At 43.3% G+C, this 20,940-nt stretch overlaps 1 protein-coding gene across 1 annotated transcript in view; it reads right to left on the minus strand.

The window, feature by feature from the left end:
* The window catches only part of dgkg (diacylglycerol kinase, gamma), a gene marked incomplete at its 5' end in the record, with an annotated part of 127,305 nt that overhangs the window by 79,821 nt on the left and 26,544 nt on the right, over positions 1–20,940 (minus strand). Inside the window, 9 exons of the mRNA XM_080753174.1 lie at positions 8,576–8,686; positions 9,289–9,387; positions 10,251–10,367; positions 12,181–12,269; positions 15,414–15,531; positions 16,293–16,412; positions 18,457–18,531; positions 19,437–19,486; positions 20,043–20,195. Of these exons, the coding sequence (XP_080609300.1) occupies positions 8,576–8,686; positions 9,289–9,387; positions 10,251–10,367; positions 12,181–12,269; positions 15,414–15,531; positions 16,293–16,412; positions 18,457–18,531; positions 19,437–19,486; positions 20,043–20,195 (932 nt within the window). The remainder of the gene's footprint in view (positions 1–8,575; positions 8,687–9,288; positions 9,388–10,250; positions 10,368–12,180; positions 12,270–15,413; positions 15,532–16,292; positions 16,413–18,456; positions 18,532–19,436; positions 19,487–20,042; positions 20,196–20,940) is intronic.

Consider the following 20,940-nt stretch of genomic DNA (forward strand, 5'->3'; position numbering starts at 1 on the left):
AAAAGTCCTTAAATTGTCACTTTATACATGTGCAGATATCCTCTATTCACTTAAACTTTATGTTGGTTTGTTCACTTTTGAGTGAGATATCTGGTCATCTGGGGACCCCAAAAAATAACCTGGGAGTCCCGACCCACAGGTTGAGAACCACTGCTCTAGGCCAGCGGTTCTCAAACTGTGGACCTGCGGGAAGGTCCTGTTGGGTCACGCATTGGCAACCAAAAAAAAGAAGATTTCGACTAACGCGAAGAGGACGTTACTCCTCCTCAGTCCTCTCCTCATACACACTCAAGTTCCGCCTCCAACACCGACAGAAAACAAGCAGCAACGAAAGACACACACAAGCCCTTGCTGAGGCTGAGGCACATAAACCGATTTTTAGCTGTTCATAAACGATTTACTTGGGAATTGAGCTCAATATGAGCGGGTGGTACAAAATATAAATAGGTGAATCATGGCCACGGGTCCATTTGGTTCCGTCTGTACGCTAGCAGAGTTAAATTTAGATGGCAACGTTGCAACGTTACCGAGCGGGCAGGTGTCCAGTTACTGCGGTAACGTGAGCCGCTTCTCGCGAACTCCCGGTATAGCGATCCGCCATCCGACCGGGAGTTCGTGAGAGGCGGCTCAGCAACCAGTTACCAAAAGCTGCCGTGATAGAGAAAAACACCGGAGATAAAAACGAGAGTTGGTTCAAGAAACTCCAGTGGTTCTAGGCTATAGGATCACAGTGGTTGCAATATGTTGCTACTTGCTACTAGGGCATTCACCAAATATTCGAATATCAAAGTCACTATTCTTTTTTTTTTGTTATCAATTATTTTTATTTTCCATAACATGAAATTAGAGACATACATATGAATAGAACAAGAAAAAGTAAAACATTGATCAAAAGAAAAATGCAATTAACAGACAAACAACACAAACAATAGCAAAACAAGAAAAGGAAAAGAAAAAGAAAACCCACCCACCCCCTTTCCCCGGACCAACACGGAATGTACAATAGTGCATGCCTGTGCTAGGCTGTTACCACTATATAGTGATTTCTTGAATCATAGCCTTAAGCTTATCTGCAATGTCCGACCACATATTAATGTTTTCTTCTTTTGCTCCGTGTAACCTTGCTATCGACTGCTCTAAATATACTATATCTAGAAAGGTCAAGGCCCACTGGCGGAACGTTAACGTATGAGGAGGTTTCCACCGCGTAGCTACCATCTTCTTCGCCGCCGTTAATCCAGCAAAGAAGATGCGCTTGCGTATACTGTTTAGTTGCAACTGTGAGACGTCATTTAATAAAAATAAAGAAGGAGAAGATATGATATTAATACTAAAAATAGTTGAAAGTTTGGAGGCAACCATATTCCAGAATGACGACACATTTGGGCATTCCCAAACCATGTGAAGGAAGGTACCAATACTATTTGAGGCGCAGAGAGTGCAGTTGGGATTATTCAAAATCCTCATAGCACATAGTCTGCGGGGAGTTAAATAAGTCCGATGAACAAAATTTAAATGAATTTGTTGATGGTCTGGATTTCTAGAAGATAGCCTAATGTTAGACCATACTGTGTCCCAACAAAAGTCAGGGTCCAAATTTGGTACATCATTCCTCCAAACAGTATCAACAGATAGGGGCCCATAACTACAGTCTAATAAAAAACCATAGAGGGTGGAAACCAAACCTCTTGTTCTGTTACCATCACAGATAAACTCATGGAAGGGGTGCAATCTAAGGGGAGCTTGCCATGGGACCCCGTAGGTCCTCATGGACGTTCTCAGTTGGAAGTAGAAAAAAAGGGTATTTCCAGGCAGATTGAAGATGTCACACAAATCTCGAAAAGGTCGTAAACCATTTCTATCAAATAAGTCCCCTAATGTACGAATCCCCTTAGCCCTCCACCTTGGAAAGCGAATGGGGCGATCCTCGATTAAAAGTCTTTGATTATTGAACACTGGGGAAAATAAGTTCCATTTACAATCAATCTTACACATCTTTTCAGCTGCCCTCCATACTGCCACTAAATGAGAAATGATAGGTCCAAAGCGAACTTTGCATTGATGTGTAGTTATGTTTGAATAGATAAGATCTCTCAATTCAACAGGCTGCACTAAACTCTCCTCAAGCTCTCTCCAAGAAACCTTATTTGCTGGGTTAAACCAATTTAAAAGGGGGCGGAGCGTGAAGGCCCAATAATAAAATTTAAAGTTGGGCAATGAAAGGCCGCCATCATCTCTAGCACGTTGTAATAGAGAAAGTTTAAGACGAGGGCGTTTCCCTTTCCACACAAACTTAGATATCGAAGAGTGAAGCTTATTCCAGTATTGCGGCGGTGGTGGCAAAGGGAGCATAGAGCTTACAAAGTTAACCCTAGGAAGAACATTCATCTTTATGATTGAAACTCGAGCTTGGAGAGAGTTGGGCAAAGATGACCATCTATCTAAATCAAGACAAATCTTATTTAGAGTGTCACCATAGTTGTTCTTAACAATAGCCTGAAGAGAGGGGAAAATATCTATGCCAAGATATTTGAATTGGCTTACTACTGGGATTATGGGCGGCAGGATAGCAGATCTCATCTGATCATTTAGAGGTAGAAGGGCTGACTTCGTCCAATTAATTTTGTAGCCGGAAATGGAACTGAACTGATCAAAAATTTGAAGGACGTGAGTAATTGACTGTGGTGCATTCTCAATGAACAGTAGAATATCATCAGCATATAGGGAAATGCGATGCTGTGTGTTGTTAATCGAAACAGGAGTAATATCTGCAGACTGACGCACTGTCTGAGCCAAGGGTTCGAGTGAAAGTGCGAAAAGGAGAGGACTAAGGGGACAACCCTGCCTTGAAGATCTGCCAATCGTGAATAGCGGCGAACAGATCTTACCGGTTAGGACCATCGCTGACGGATTAGAATAAAGTACTTTAACAAAATGTATGAATGAAGCACCAAATCCCATTTTATCTAGTACAGCCCACAGGTAAGACCATTCCAGACGATCAAATGCTTTCAACGCATCGAGCGACAACACTGCGGCGGGGGTCCTCAGCTCCTTAGCCCTATCGATGATATGCAATAGTCGTCTAGCATTATCAGAGGCTAGTCTAGTTCCTATGAAACCTGTCTGATCACAGTGTACTAAGGTGGTCATAAAACCCTGCAAGCGACGCGCAAGCACCTTAGCAAAAACTTTTAGATCAGAATTCAAAAGTGAAAGCGGTCTATAGCTTGCGCAATCTGTGGGATCCTTGTTCTTCTTCAACAATAATGATATAATAGCTACATTCACATCCCTGGAGAAAGAGCCACTTTCAATTGCATATCGAAACATGTCTAGCATCAGCTGACCTAGATCTTCCCAAAAGATGGCATAAAGTTCAGGGGGTATCCCATCCAAACCAGGCGACTTGCCCCTACGCATTGCGAGCACAGCTTCCTGTAATTCCGCCAGATGGAGCGGTCTATCTAAGGCTTCCGCATCCGCCTCGCTAAGGGTTGGTAACTGTATGTTGGATAAAAAATCATTGCATACTGCATCATCGTGAATGACCTCGGAGGTGTAGAGCTCATCATAAAAAGCACGAAACGTGGCATTGACCTCTTTGGGTTCTGTAACCATGGCTCCCGTTGTTGATTTGACACTAACAATATCAGCAAAATGCTCATTGGATCTAAGACGTAAAGCCAGTAAGTGACTGGGTCTTGCACTATTAAAATAGTAGTTTTGCCTTGTGCGTTTCATTTGAAATTCTGAGCGGCGCTTGAGAATGGAGTTAATTTCTTTCTTAACTAGCTCTCTCTGGGTTGCTGTACTAACATCAAAGTTATTTTGGAGAGAATTATCCAAAGTAGAAAACCGAGATTCCAATTCCACCAGTTTGGCTGACCTTAATTTTCTCTGAGTGGACGCATAGAGGGTTGTATTACTCCTGATAAAGCCTTTAATTGCATCCCAAAGAATTCTGGGATCCTCAACTGAGCCTGTATTGATATTTATAAATTCGCGCAAACCAGTTTGAAACTGAGCTACAAATGCCGCATCGCGCAGCAGTGTGGTGTTAAACCGCCATCTAGGAGCTCTATCTATAACCTGTTTCAGTGAAGCAACACACAGCACCGCCTTGTGATCCGAGAGTGACATTGGGAGCAACTCTACCTTGGCAATTTTATGAAACAAGCTAACAGGGGCAAAAACGTAATCGATCCTAGAGAATGAAGCATGCCTACCCGACAGAAAAGAAAAATCTCTAACCGTTGGGTTCATTAAACGCCAGATGTCGAGTAAGCCAGTTGAGTTTGCCCAAGCACGTAGTTCTGCAGACGCTAGTGCTTGTTCTCTGCTTTCTACCCCAGTGGATCTATCTAGGTTATGTTGCCATGTTGCATTGAAGTCAGCACCAACAATGATTTTGAAATCCGTCAGTTCCAATAAGGTTTTAGTTAGTAATTTGTAAAACTCTTTGTCTAAAACATTTGGAGCATACACAGAGACTAGTGCTAGCATTTTACCCTCCAAGCGGATTTTAGCAACAGCTATCCTCCCGTCACTGTCAGACCAATCACCCAAAAAATCCAACCTAAGGTTACGTCTAGCCAATATGGCTACTCCCTTGGTTTTGGAAGAAGCAGCTGAAAAGGCTAAAACACGATAATGTTTATTAGCCAATCGGTTGGAATGCTCTTTTAAAAGATGAGACTCCTGTATAAATGCAAAGTCAATTGATTTAGATCGCAAAACCCCCAAAATGCTGGTTCGCTTATGCGGTATATTCGCTCCCCTTACATTGAAACTTAGAAATTTATATTCTGTCATAATTGTGGTTCAAACCATACGCACAGCAAGCACAGTAGAACATTTTAGAATTTCCTAGTTGGTCCCTCCCAACAAACCTTCCCCACAGAAAAACAAAACAACCCCAAAAGGAACAGAAAGGAAAAAGCAACATCAAACGAACATAAAAAAACACATAACATTGAAGCTTGAGGGGGAAAACCCCATTAGCATCAGAGTGCACAAAAACAGTTCCCCACACCATCAACCTATTAGTCAACCTTCATTTCACTCTGTCAGAGAGTGCAAACAAGTAACTGCCCAAAAGTAACCATACATTGCCCTCTGGTGATTATGTAAATATATAACAGATCACCAAAGTAAAAACAACAACAACAAAAAAGTGCCTTCTTGTGGCTGAATAGCTCTCAAACATTCCATCCGCTCAAATTATGATCAATCTCCCCACTTCATATCACTTAAATAAATGAGAATGGTATGTTAACATTTCTAGTAAAGAAGGGGGAGAGAAAAAAGAAAAGAATAAAGGGAAAAAAAATGAGGGGACTATAACAACTGTAATAATAATAATCAGTCCAGCATTAGGCCCACCTAGAATGTGATAAAGCCCTATAAGCCACGTTAATGCAAATAACCAAACACTTGTGACAGATAAGTGGAAATAAGGCTGTCACCACGACAAGGCACTAATATAATATTAATAATAAAAATAAATAAAAAGGAAATCAGTGTATATGATATAAAAAATATATGCACTTATATATGTAGTTAGAAATAGAAATTAAAAGCACATCCGGGGGGCCATATGCAGCAAAGCACACACAGTGTTAATGCATACTGCGCCACATACAGCCCCCCCCATGCATCCATGTATACAAACCACAATTACTAATTAGAAGGGGGAAAAAAAGAGAGAAAAGAAAAGTCTGTATACATAAGTATTTACATAAAACACAGTTATGTATGATCAGGAAACCATATACAACACAGCACACATAATGCATACTGCGCCATATACAGCTCCCTGTACATGCCCAAAAGGCCAGTGCAAACTTAGATAAATGTCAATCATATTAGTTAAGTCTGTTTCCGTCTTAAACAGTAAACTACCATACTTCAAACAGTGAACCTACCCAATCACGACTACAAAATAAATATCCCAATACAAAGCTCCCCTCTCCCCCCATCAAGAAATTAACATTTTAGAAGACAAGTAAAGTAGGTAAATAACTACCCCCCCCCCCCCCCCCCCCAGACAGCGGATCCACAAGCACGTAGAGCCAACGCGCCACGAGATCGTACATCCGCCAGCTATTGAGATTAGAAAAAAAAGGAAAAAAAAGAACGAGTCAATGAGCCAGGGAGAGAGAGAGAGAGAGGAGAAGCAGAGATAGGTAGAGAGACATAGAGAAAGGGCGGGAGAGCGAGTGGTCTCTGGAACCGCGGAGCCTTCACAATTTAGACCATATTATTTATATCTGTTTCACCTTAAACAGTAGGCTACATTACTCAATACAAAGGCCAAAGCCCAGTCTCGCCCTCCTACCCGAGAAAGTAGCGTTTTAGGAGGCATAAACGAACCATAAACTAACAACCAACATAGCCGCCATTACCTAACAGAAAGAGAGAGAGAGAGAGAGAGAGAGACACACACACACACACAGCGAGAGAGAGAGCCATAGAGAGAGAGAGAGAGAGAGAGAGAGAGAGAGAGAGAGAGAGAGAGAGAGAGAGAGGGAAAGCCGAGATAGATAGAGAGACATAGAGGGAAGATGAGAGAGAGAGCAGGCTCCGTCTGAACCGCGACACGGAACCCGTTAGACAAAGCTTAACAGAGAGAGATAAAACCCTCTAGACCTATATAGTAAGCAGCACAACGCTCAATAAGAGCAAAGAAAAGGAATACAACAATAATAACAAGAACAATGTCCATTATATTCAAACAAAAAAGACAGTGAATTATGCTTATAGCTTTAGCAGCCCTAAATCCTCTCTCCTTGCGGTAACCTAAATTAAAACGAGTAACACCCATCTGCTTACAGATCTTGTTAAAAAATAAAATATATCTTATTCTTCGATACAAATAAAATAGGTATTATGAAACGAAACACATGAAAACACAACGTCAAGTCAGATGATGAGTCCAAAACAATAAGTAGGCTTACATTAACAACTCACCCTTTGGGGAGGAGGAGGAGGAGAGAGTGAGGAAAGAAAGACGCTGCGTAAAAGTCATCTCCAAAGTCCCAGCCAGCTTACCAACAGTCCATTAAAGGCAAAAGGATATCACATCGGCAGAATGTGTTTGAAAGCACGCGATCACGAAAGCAAAAGTGTCCCTGGTAAAAGTTAGTTCTCTGTAACTGTCGTCTCATCATCCCGCGTAGCTAGAGTCTCGTCCGCAGCACCTGGAGTCTTGAACTTATCCTTGCAAAAAGCCAGAGCTTCCTTGGGTGAGTTGAAAGTAGAAGTCGCCTCATCCACGGTTATCCAGAATTTGCTCGGGTGCCTTATTCCGTATTTCACTCCTTCCGCGGTGATGGAACGTAGGAATTCCTTTACTGGCCCGAAAGCTGCCCTTCTCTTTGATGTTTCAGCAGACCAGTCGGGGAAAATATACACCTTTTTGCCATTGTATGTCAGTTGGCCTGCTTTCCTGGAGAGCTGGAGTATGCGTTCCTTTACCCGGAAAAAATGGATCCTTGCCAGGAAAGCCCTTGGCTTATCAGAACGTGGATTGCCGGTCCGATGAGCACGATCCACCTCCGGGGGGGAGTCGGGAAACTCGTCGGGGAATGTTTTCTGCAAAAAAGACTGGATAAAGGCCACTGGGTCAGCCTTTTCTAGCCCAGGAGAGATCCCAATCACTCTTATGTTGTTCCTACGACTCCGGTCTTCTGCTATGACGAGCTTCTCCTCCAGATTAGCACATCTTCTCTCCAATTCAGTGATACACATCTGCAAACTGTCCATGGAGGAACCAAAGTTCTCAATGGCCTCCCCATGTTCAGCCACGGTCGTGTTCAGCGTGGCGACTGCAGGACGCAGCTCCTTTCCGAAGTCATCAATCTTCTTCAGTAATTTCTTCTCCAAGCCAAGCATCATGGGTTGAATAAAACCATCCATAAACTCTTTCAGTGATTCCTTGAGGACCTCACGCAGCATGCTCTTTGTAACCGGAGCGTCAGCGTCGCCCTGCATTGCGCCGGCCATGTTGTCAGCGTTTGCGGTCGGAGACCTGGTACTCCTCGACCTCGTGTTAATCGTATTCGGCATGAAACACGAAACAACTGCAAAAACAGACGCTCACCAGTGTTTTGGGCGTTTAAAGTCTCAAAAGAACTATAAAGGCAGTAAAAAATGGGCTTAAAAAATGTGAAAACTATGCACCTCCACAGAGCTCAACAAACGCGTCCTACTCGGTCGCCATCTTGTCGGAACTCCTCCAAAGTCACTATTCAACGGTGTTCACCGAAGTCGAATATTCGCTTTTTTCTTCTTTTTTTTTTATTGTTTTCTCTTTTTGCTAGATAGGAAGTCATAAGAATGTTGTCAATGCCCCTGGTGGATGAATTTGTTAATGCTCTATACCAGGGGTTCTTAAACCTTTTTAGGCTGTGACCCCCAAAATAAACATATTTGAACTGGGGACTCCCACCCTGACAAGCACTTGGACTTGTAGGTATTACATTTAATGTAATTGTGGTATAAAAAAGTTTGAGAACCCCTGCTCCAGGCCTTGGACATGAACTGTGTGTTCCCTCACTGATGTTAGCTATACCTGTAGTGCTTGACCGTCTCCCGGAGAGAACTTAAAGGTCTGATTGGTGTCATCGGGACTAGTGCTGGGTGGGGACTCCCCTTCTCCACGCTTCACCACAGAGTGACGGTCCTACACAGGTACATGGACAGACAGACAGACAGACAGACAGACAGACAGACAGACAGACAGTCAGAGAGATAGGGAAAGGGATAGAGGTGGTCAAACTTACAGTATTGAGGGGAGAAAGGTCCCAGGATACTGTTTCCCAAAAACTGGGTCGGGACGTATTTGGGGGTCGCGGACACATTTTTATGGGTCCCAATAAAAAAAAATCTCCTTTTCTTTTATTTAATTATTATTATTTCAAAACATTTTCAAAATACATTCCCCAAAAAGATTTCCAAAAAGATTTCCATGATTTTTCTAAGTAATTTCATTAATGAAAGAAATCTAAGACATTCCATAAATTAAAAAACAAATGTTTAAGAAGTAGTGAAAATAGCTGATCTACAAGCTCGCAACTCGCAACTGTGGTTCCTTTAGGGGGGTCTAAATTGACCCATAAAAGTCTGTTACTCTGACAGTGTAGAAATGGAACCAAATGAACCCTAAACTGGTTCATTTGGTTCCATTTGTATGCTGTCAGAGTTAAGGGGAGACCTTGAAATGTGAAAGTTTGAGAACCACTGGGTTAGGTGTTCAGTGGTGCGGGCAGAGAGGGCTCTTCTCACCAGGACCACAGGGCAGATATAGGAGGGCAGCAGAGTATGGTCCCTCAGGGAACCTCCGTCACACTCTGGCTTCACGTTGGACGCACACTTGTTATGAAGCTGACCAGGACGACAGAGAGGAGTATCATTGCACTCAACATGGATTCCTTTTGATTTATTTTTTCTCCAGACAGTGTGTGTGTGTGTGTGTGTGTGTGTGTGTGTGTGTGTGTGTGTGTGTGTGTGTGTGTGTGTGTGTGTGTGTATATATATATATATATATAGAGAGAGAGAGAGAGAGAGAGAGATATTTGACTAAATAATATTCTACATGTCAATGGTGCCATCTAGTGGACATAAAATACAACAGCAACAGTAAGTGCATGTACTGTGTGTGTGTGTGTGTGTGTGTGTGTGTGTGTGTGTGTGTGTGTGTGTGTGTGCGTGTGTGCGTGTGTGCGTGCGTGCGTGCGTGCGTGTGTGCATGCGCGCGCGCGCGCGTGTGTGTGTGTGCGCTCGTCCTTGCGTGTGTATGCAGGTCTGTGTATGCAGCCTATCTTGCTCTATTTCACTCATTCTCTCTCCCTTGCACTGCATCAGAACTAATTACATAACCTGACTGCTGCATAACAAGAACACTATTACATCACTAAGGGAGGAAGGGGGAGAAACTCTGTGTTCATTCTAATGTACTCTATAAGGGGTGTCTGGGATTTGGTTGGATTTCGCTGTCGAGCACAATTAATTATCTCTAGGCTATGTCAAACATGTTTATCTACATCCACAAGTTATCTTGTGTCATAACATTCAAACAATAGAAAGATATACTGAGTAATACATTATTAAAGATATACTGAGTAATACATTATTTTATTGTATTGCATTTCTTTTATAACGTCTCTGTATGTCATGAAATGATGAAATACATGTGACCTATTTAACAGTTATATGTGTGTCAAGTGTTTAGGTGTTTTGATACTCACAGTAATCTGACACCACACACAGTGCAGGCCTGTCAGACCCTGGTAACACTTGATGCTTCTGTGACAGCGGTCACACTTGGTGGGAGAGTTGCCCTCCATCCACACATGCTGCATAGCCTGAACAGAGCAAAGAAAGAAAGTGAGCAACAGGTGGAAAGGGAGAAAGGGAGAAACGAAGAAATAAAGAAACAAGTGTGATTGCTGTGACGCGAGTCACACTTGCAAATTAATTCCATCCTTGTCCCTTTTATGCCCATATATGGAGATCCCTGATGTCATCAATATTTAGCCTATATCTTGGAATTCCCATACATGGGCATACTGTGTCAGTCTCATGTGATCTATGACGTCAGACATCTATGATGTCAGTCATCTCCATATTTGGGAAAAGCAATTTTTTTGCCTTTTCCCATTCAAGTCAATGGAGAAAATTCACAAATAAATTAATATAAACCAGTAAGACTCCCTAATCGGGAGATAAGCGACCGTCACATCGCATACACAAACTTTAGAAGGCAGTCGTAGCCAATCAGGAGGGAATATGGGAAATGGGACAGATCTATGTTGATGACATGACTTTAGAGATGCTGTGTAAATCTGTAGAAGCAGTGTCCAAAAATGTGTTTTGCTAAAATTGGCCTGATGGTGGCACTAGAAGAGGGCCATGCGAGAAATCAGGGGCGGGGGTTGTGATTTGCCATCCAAGGAGTGTGTGTGAAAAGTTTGGCATCGATAGAACCAACGGTGGCAGAGATAAGAGTAGGAGCAAAAGTGTGACGTGACGTGACATTACGTGAGGTGGAGTGGCGTGACGGACAGACAGCCGGTGGAGCTTTTCATAGTAACTTGCCACCTGACAGTCGCAATTAAACTACCGTATATAACGTATCTCTTAGCAAAATGGAAGCAAGCGATTCTCGACGATTCCCGATGGCCCAAGCGCATGTCACAAAACTGTGGGAGGAGTAGCGCGGCAAAATAAAGTTTTTCCGGAAATAAAGTCGGAGATGAACTATAGTCTGGCAACCACACTGAAAAAACAATCAAACAAGAAAAGCACACATGTCTGACCTCTTCGATCAGCATGGGACCTCAAAGGCCAATTATTGAGCGAGAGGTCAATCCATAAAGGCCCTGATTAAATTGAGGTACAACGAATGGTGAAAATTGTCAATCTACAACGTAGGTTAGATCGTAGATCTTCTATTTTCGCTATAAATAATATTTCAATTTTCACATATACTGTAATGGCATGCCCAAAATCGGGAGAGCAGGTTGAAAGTGTTTTAACTCTCTGCGCAGTTAAACTGGGCCAGAGGCCAATGAGATTCTTAGCCTGACAGAGTGGTCAATGTTACTGTCTCATTACCTTCACTCCAGAAGTCTTTGGTACTTAAGTCTAAAATCCAAGACATTACCGAGGTATTTTAGCTTCAATCTAGACCAGTGCTAAAGCTTTAGCAGTCACTTAAGATGAAACACTAAAAGCATGATTAATTACCTGCTGAAATACTCTAGACAATGACACGGTAATTTTTCAGTTTTATACAGATTATCAAAGTGCAGATTTGTAAGCTTTCACATTACATCAAATCAAGAAGATGATGGGGCGCAACACAAATAGACTCTAAAATGCCTGACAGCACGTTGCGGGTTCAAATCCCGTTCTTTGCTGCGTCTCTCTCTCTCTCTCTCTCTCTCTCTCTCTCTCTCTCTCTCTCTCTCTCTCTCTCTCTCTACTATCATAAGGCAGAAAAAGACCCAAAGAAAAAAGAAATATATATATCAAGAAGCTTAGTTATCTCACACAACTGACACCTCTCACAATAGTTACTGGTTTATGGACAAATTATTAATCATTATTAGTGCTATTAAGTATTTAGTAATTTGGATTATTCAACATGCATGCTCGTGTGGAGGTTCCACTCACATTGGTATGTCTGCGGGACTTGGCGTATGTGCTGATGCAGGCAGCAATGTCTTTGGACACACAGCGCTCATGGACTGTGTACTTGCATACTGTAAGGAAAACAGCAAGATATGGTGAACAGTTAGAGAGTGAGACAGTGGATCAGGAGCCGAGGCTCACGAGGAAGAGCGGCTGCATTGGAATTGTAAGGTCTGTGGCTGCGTGTGTCCTATGATAGCCACTTAAAGGTATATTCAGTGACTGTATTTCATTCAAATAAAAATATAATTGGTACATTTTCCATTCATTCTCCTCACTAGAATGTGTGCTGACCATATAAGGACTTCCACCATGGCCCGTGTTACGAGCATAGCTAGATTCGTTTTTCAGAGGAAGCCAGCCAGTCCTCGACCAATCAGGGAAGAGTATGGCCGTAGTTATGTTATGATGTTTAGTTATGATGGTCAAAATAAAAGTTTTGAGAACCACAGTCGCTCTGAATTAAGAACGTCTGCTAAATGCCTAGATTGTAAACCACTGAACTCATAAAATGCCACAGTCTCGTAGTAAATCAGTATCATACATATCCTGAAGCTGGAGACGTAGGCCTACCGATATTCAGTGATTGGGTCTAATGATATAAAAAACTAAACATTTCCACGCTGTAAGGCCAGTAAGGGACAAGATGACCCCCGGCCACTTTCATTATCACTGAATACACCTTTAACCCGTAACTGCTCCAAATGAGCAGGTTGGTGACTTCCTCCACCATCTGTGTGTGAATGTGTGTGTGCATTGGGGGAATGTGAAGTACATTGTAAAGTGCTTTGAAGGGTCATAAAGACTAGAAAGGCGCTATCAATGCAGTCCATTTACTATTCAAGGACCCCCAGTTTGATCATCATTAGGCCACGGACCCCCATTTCATACAATCTTTATCTCTGGGACCCCAATCTACACTGTAAAATTCTCAGTATTAATTTAACCCTGTGCGTGTCTTGTACAAATGTACACTCTCAGATTTATAGACCTATAAGGGTCCATTTGGCTCCTAACTATCGACCATTTAGCTGGGGACTCCCTGGAACCCCTGGGGGTCCAGGGAGCCCATGTTGAGAACAAGTGCCCTTGGTTGAGAAAGGAATAGGATTAGCACACCTACAAGTACAGCACACATCGGCTCAGGACATCAGTCCGTGTGTAAGTGGAAAGTAAACCTTTCATGATGGGGAGTGGCTATACAGTACCATTAGCCTTGGGAAGTGCTTTGTGGCAGAACTTCGATCAATAACGCAATTACACGTAATGACAAGGCTAATGTTTTACTAATGGTGAGTGTGCTGCCGTGTTCGTTGAAAAACTGGATTGATTCAGGGCCACTCAGACAATTAGAGGACTTGACAAGCAAAAAAGGCAGCAAATTGGGAAAGATAGAGAGAGCTAATGCAGACAATAGACTATAACAGATGTGACAAAGGAGAAGAGAAAGAGGCGGTGGCAGAGATGGAGAGGAAGGAGGAGGAGAATGAAAAGAAAACAGATGAAGGGGGAGATGGATAGACGGACAGAAAACACATACAGGCAGACAGGCAGGTGGACACACAGACATAGATGGATAGGGAGGCAGACAGCCAGACACGCGACCGCAGTTTTCCCGGTGAACCTGTGCGCAACGGTGGGGGCCGATGGGCGAGGAGGGTTGCGAGCTTATGAGAAACAACTAAAATAAGACCTTAAAACCTGGCAAAAACAGTTGCATGCATTAGCGTAAATTGACGATAAAGGAAATCATTAAATGGAAAACATTAAATTAACTTCTGAAAAGCCTACAAGGCTTTATGGCGAAAACAGTTGCGTGCATTAGCCCAATATAGATGAGGATAAAGGAAATCATTAAATGGAAAACATTAAATTAACTTCTGAAAAGGCTTCTAAGCCTACACTAGCCTACAAGTAAAACTAGTGGAACCGCGAAATTGCCATATGTGAATAATTGTGGTTGTAAACAATAACACAGACAATATACATTTCTAGTAGTGGGAAGAAGAGGTTATCATCATGGCCCCAAATAACTTTTACATATCTTGCAATTGGCGACGAGTATCTTCCGAAATCGGCAAGAGTGCCTCTCAATACATAGGCCTATATACCCTCTCCATCATAAATGGTAAATGGTTCATTTATACAGCACTTTTATCCAAAGCGCTTTACAGAGATTGTGCATTACATTCACCCATTCACGCACACATTCATACACCGGTGGCGGAGGAAACCATGCAAGACATCAACCTGCTCACCGGGAGCAATGTGGGGTTCAGAGTCTTGCCCAAGGACCCTTCGACATTAACTCAGGGGGAGCCCGGATTCGAACTGGGAACCCTTCGGGAACCCTTCGTGCTCTAATAACGGTTTCTCTACCCCTGAGCTATGCCGCCCCACATCATCGGCAATAGTCAGTGGTGTGTGTTCCCGCGCCCCCACCGTTGCGCTCAGGAGGTTCACTGGGAAAACTGTGGTCGCGCCAGACACGCAGGCATGACCGTCATGCAAGACAAAGCACACAGTGTAAGGGCCCTATTTTCGTCCATGCATTACCCCCTTACCTCTAAATTATTTTGCCTTTTTATCTTATTTTTAAAAACATTTTTAAATATTTCATTTTTAAATATTTCAAATAGCTGATCTACATAAAAAACTCTCAACGTGTCTATGTAGATCGGCTATTTGAAGTATTGTTTTTCAAAATAGTAAAAAAAAGGCAAAGAAGTTTAGGGATAAAGGGTAAGGCGTGGACAAAAATATAGCTCTAAGAGTGTACAAATGGAACCGCTAAGGCGGCTGTAGCTGCATGGATGGATAGGAAGGATAGGAAGGAATCGGAAGGTTGCCGATTGGACCCTTGGCTCGCCCAGTTGATGTGTTTCCCGAGCAAGGGACACTCCCCCCTTGCACTCATCTGAGCAGCAATCATCTGGGTAAATCCTCTCCCCTAGGAACCAGTAAATACCTCCCTATCCCTTTCCAAATGGACCCTTACCCATTTGTAACTCTATATTTGTACACACACTGTTGAAGGCCGGATGGCCTAAAACGTTCTGTGGTTTGGAATGGCATAAAATGGGTAATTAAAACAAGTAAACAGATATTTTCTGAGTGCAACCCTCTTTTTTTCCCTCTAACGTTTACACTCTCAGAGTTAACACTTGGGTTGTTGTACTGTGCAGTAGTGGATCCAGGGGTACACAGACACTCACTGGAGCAGCAGAGACCCTGCTTGCGGACCCCCAGCAGCATGGTATGGCAGTAGTTACAGTACGCTGGCTTGTTGAAGTGCTTCAGTCTCCACACGTGCTGCCCATCCTCCTGGACATCCTACAGGATGAGAACAGAATCAAGAGAGCATAAAAATGGTTCAAAGTTAAATTAACACTCAGGATATGTACAGTACAGTGTTGTTGGCAGGTTGATTTACGTAGACCACCTGGTAGTCTGGTATAGTATAATTCCTGGTTGCTGTAACAGCTTCTGGGTGGCCGTGAGGCGAGAGATAATCGTTAAGAGATAACCGTCTTTAACTGTAATGGTAATGCATGTATGCAAATGAGCGCTGTGGCCCATGGACTTAAACTAAAAGCTCTATTTATTCATACCAAGGAGTGCATAGCAAGCTTTTCACAAAACGTACTTTATACTTACAGTACTAGACCAAAATAATTGCCCCCAGTTACCTCTATTGCAGTGGTTCTCAACCTTTTCAGGCCGCGACCCCCAAAATAATAACCACCCCCCCACCCTGACGAGCACTAAGAGTTGAGGCATTACAGGCGTTGTGAGCATGTAGATCGTCAATATTTTCACAATTTCATATATGACAATTTGGCCAATGTTTAATTTGTCATTTTAGAGGTATTAAAAAGTCCTTTAGAAATGTCGTTAAAACCCTCTACACACTTACGTACTTTATGTTGGTTTGTTTACTGTTGGGTGAGAAAATGTTTCACATCAAGTTAATCATCTGGGGACCCCCCAAAATAAATTGGGGAACCCTCTGGGGGTCCCGACCCACAGTTTGAGAAACACTGCTCTATTGTGCATGCTTGCATAAACACACCCATCAATGCATGCATACATACCGTCTCCATGCCCAGCAGCACCAGTAAAGGGATTGTGGTGAGGCCTCCTCTGATCCACTCCTCCAACGTGACGGTACCATCTCGGTCGTAGTCAATCTCCTCCATCATCTCTTTGAGAATCTACAAGGAGGGGGACAAATTACGCTATTATCAAAAAATCTAATCCCGGTCAAATTAAAAGTCAGCTCTAGGCCAATCTGGCTAAACGTCGTCAAAGAAAAGAAAACGCCCTCTGTCTGTTCCTCTTCCTTTCAGAAGCGTAAGCTATCAGAGTCTGTCTCGAGAGATTAACCCTAGGCTGACTACCACACTGTAGATTCAACCAGTGTCAGAATTCACCCAAAATAAGAGGAAAATATTTCATTTTCATACAGGCAAACTGTAGAAGAGTGTTTGTGTGTGTGTGTGTGTGTGTGTGTGTGTGTGTGTGTGTGTGTGTGTGTGTGTGTGTGTGTGTGTGTGTGTGTGTGTGTGTGTGCGCGCGTGTGCGCCTGTGCGCGTGCTTGCGTGTGTGTGGCCACGGCTGGACCGATCTGCGCCACGTTAGGCTAGGGCTCCACCAAAATGACGGCGTCGTGCCGGCGTCGGACGGCGTCAAAAAATGAACCGGGGCGAATTTGAGCGTCCGACGCGGACGTTGACGTCGGCAGTGGAGCACCCTTCATTGATTAAAACGGGAGCGTTCCCAGCGTTGACGTTGACGCGACGCTCGACGCGCCCGGTGGAGCCGGGGGGTTACTTGTATGCTGCCAGTAGGCCAAGGAAGTAAACCCCTGAATAAGCAGTGACTGTCAAATCCTTGGCATCATAAAACAGCAAATATAACATAACATAACAAAACAAACTAAAAACTGAGAGAAGAAAACAAGGGCATATCACTTGTTTGTGTGGACTACTTTCTGTTCTTTTTGAAAAGCGACACCCCTGTATGATAGGTAGATAATATGCTTTAGGACAGGGGTCTTCAACGTTTTCAGGCCGGGGACCCCCAAACTGATGGGGAGATGGAGCAAGGACCCCCTACCACCTCGTAGGGTGGGGGGGTCGGGGCTACGACATATTTTTTTATTTTAAACATGTGCAAGTTACAGCGAGCAGGGTGGGCCGTACCACTACCATTTCTAAACATACTACTTATTAACTGAGAACCAATGTCAATAATATCAACAATCTGTCAATTGCATAGTAATCATGTATTCAAGCTATTCAAAATGAATAGAATCATGATTTATTTTTTAACATAAATGTGAAAAATAAGAATAAAAAAAAAAATGAAATCTTCTTTTTATTTTTTTTTATTTTTTTAAGCAATAATTTTGCGGACCCCCTGCAGTACCTCCACGGACCCCCTAGGGGTCGCGGACCCCCTGTTGAAGACCCCTGCTTTAGGAAATTATAAATGGAGGAAGTGGGCAGCGCGTCGCGTCGGAAAGAAGCGCTGCGCTACAGCAACGAGGCGTAGTGATTAGTTTGGTGCTTCAAGCGCACATACGGTGTACGGTATCTGCAAACCTGCATGTGACTTCTATTACATTATGTCTGATTAATGTAACATTTGCCTTTGAGATTATTAGTCACGTTGGCCAAACAGAAACTACCTAGCAGAAACCCTGGTGTGAATTACAGTATTTTGCTCATGTTGTGAATTCATAATCACAGATCCAGTGAACCTCCATATCTGGACTAGAGTGATGTCATCAACAAGATATCAGAGATCCAAAACTTCACAGGTCTGAATACATTTCAGGGTGGGAAAAGTGTGCATGAAATTGAAATTTCCCCCTAGCAGTAAAATGACTTTGTGGGTGGATCAGTACATTTTTTGTATATTAGTATGAAGCATATTGACTCATCGGGATGTGAGGAGTTGTGAGTCTACTAGATGTACTAATTTTTTAATATTTGGAAAAATCGTGCAGAAAAGGTTTTGTGTGTTTTTCACACAAATCTTCACGTATGGGGGTCACTTGTACAACATCTTGAAAATGTTTGAGAACTACTGCCGAAAGAGTCACACTAAACATGAAGAGTGTTGCTGTGTATATCAATAAAGTTGACTTTGTGGACCTTTACCACCATAAAGAGTAATTTAGAAGGGAGATGTGTGTTTTTGTTGTTTTCGGCGAGCTCATCTCCAGTTGACCTCCGGAGTGGTTGTGCTCACCGGCCGTAACTCTGTCGAGTCCCACTCCAGGTACTCCGCCACATGAACCATCTGATTGATAATACGATCCAGTTCCTAAAGCAGAAAGGAAGAGATCCGGCACAAAGAAACAAGTGTTAAAACCTTCTTATACTACCTATGAAACTTGACTGGAGTTGGCTCTGTACTTGGGCTGTTTTTTTTTCTCTGTGTACACCGAATCTTGCCAACAAAAATTGTCAATCTAGAAGTTAACAACGCATCGAAAGTTTGAGCGTTGTGAGCTTAAAGATCTGTTATTTTTGGCAAAGGCTGCCTTCAGAATAGGGATGCAATGGCTATAGACCAAATGCTTTTTTGTTGTACAACTGGTCACCCTCTCCTCATGTTTCAAATGTATGTAGAAACCCTTACTGACGATGTGAAGTACACTTTGACACAGGAGATAATATGTGCAACTATAAAACAGATGAATGTACAGATAAAAGAGAAAGGGTTTATTCATTGCAGGGAAAAACTATATATTAAATAAACTACAGTAAACACCCGTGCCTGTGTACTATAGTGTACAATATATCACCATTTGGAGTATATAGAGAGTCTATTGGAGGAATGACGCTCTCTGTTTGGGAAAGCTGTCCAGCACATTGCTGTTATGAGAGTGAACAGAACAGGAGATTCCACTATGACTTCATGTAAACACTAGAGTGTTGTGTTCAAGTTGCTATTCCTGGAGTGGCTATGCTCACAGAAGACAGAGTCAGTGAGAGTAGAAAGAGAAAAACAGACAGATAGAGAGTGACTGAAAGAGAAGAACAGATGAGAGAGAGAGAGACTGGGAGCAGTCTCAACACAAAGTAGACACATTGACGGAGCCACAGAGAGAGCAGAGAAAGAGAAAAACAAAGGTAAGAAAGAAAGAAAGAAAGAAAGAAAGAAAGAAAGAAAGTTGGAATACAGAGAGAGACACATGGAGGGAGAGACAGAAACGGTTGTCTCACCGAGCTGTCCAGCACCCCGTTGCCATCTGTGTCGTACAACCGGAACATGACTAGAGGAGAGCGAGAGAACAGAGATCCCATGATGACTCAGCGGCAATGAGTCCATGTAACCTTCCCCTTCCTGAAGCCTCCCCAGGGAGCCCGCAGGGTGAAGTAGTGGAGCATGCCACTACTGCATCGGTGACGAGGGCAAAGATTATCCCTGTCAGCGGCTATGTGCATTGTGCATGTGTGCGTGCATGTGTGTGGGTGCAGATATAGCCTCAGAAGCTACAGGACACAATTCGGTTCACCAGGGCTTAAGCATGTCACTGATCTCTGCTCTGCTTAGCGGTATACTAATGAGGATGTCTAACAGGCAGCAAGGGGCCCCAGGAGACCAGGAGGCAGTTCAGGGGAAGGAAGTCTTATTACTCATGGTGTCAAGCTAAACTAAAGGCTCCGTGCTGCGGGGAGGTCAGATATGTCTGAGTGTGTGTTTGTACTTGCTTTCCCTCCTTTGCTCTAGACAAACAAATATTCTAATTGCATAAGACACCTGCTTCCACCACGCATCCCTGCGAGAGTGCTGTACTACCATCCCTTATCTCAGAATCCGTCACTCACACTCCAGCTTGTCCTCTGGCGTGCCCGCCTCCAGCAGGGACAGGTAGCATACGATGTCCTTCAGGAAGACGACTTGGGGTGATGGCAGGGGGGTGCCCTTCTGGGGCGACGGGCTCCTCCGTTTTGATAGGTGCTTCTCCGACCGGTTCCTCTCTTCAGACGGGCAGACACACCAACGGACAGATAGACAAACAGACAAGGTTTTTAGTTGTAGTTTTTTTCTTTTTTTTTTTTAACCTGCTTGCTGCCAAGCATTAAAATCTTCAATGTCTTCCATTGCCAGAATCTTTAGATTCTTACCTTTTAACACATGGGATGCTCAGGTTTCTAACATTTCTAGCTGTTGCTGCTGCCGCCGTTCACTCACGCTTTATTTTGAAGAGCCTCGGAAGCTTCGTGCGTGTGCACGTGAGTGTCCACTGACGATTGAGGAAGAAAATCCATTTGTTTACAAACGCTCGCGAAACTAAAATCCAAACCGCGGCCGACCATCGCGGTAAAGTGTCGCCGTGAAAACAATCAGATCTCTGCTTCCCTGGCGTTCTTTTCACCTCATTCATAGATAAAGCCCTTTTTATGTTTCAGGCTAGAATGGAAATCAATGCAGCCTAGAGCATCTATTTTCTCTCTCTCTCTAGCTACGGGGTGACGTATGGACTAGGGTCATTCACAGGTCACAGCATGCACGCAGGGCTGTACCAGTTAACCCCTTGTTGTCTCGTTCATGAACGAGACAACTCCTTTTGGCAGGGTGACCCCTAGTGGCCTTAACTCGTTACTGAACGAGTTTGGCACCCACGTTGTTAATGTGCACGATGTGCACGGGTCATGCGCGGATGATGCACCACACGTGTGCACGCCATTCACAGCTTTCAAACAAAAAAATTTGAGCTGCCAT

Source organism: Nannobrachium achirus, assembly GCF_963921795.1.
Source record: "Nannobrachium achirus genome assembly, chromosome: 22".
Classification (NCBI taxonomy): Eukaryota; Metazoa; Chordata; class Actinopteri; order Myctophiformes; family Myctophidae; genus Nannobrachium; species Nannobrachium achirus.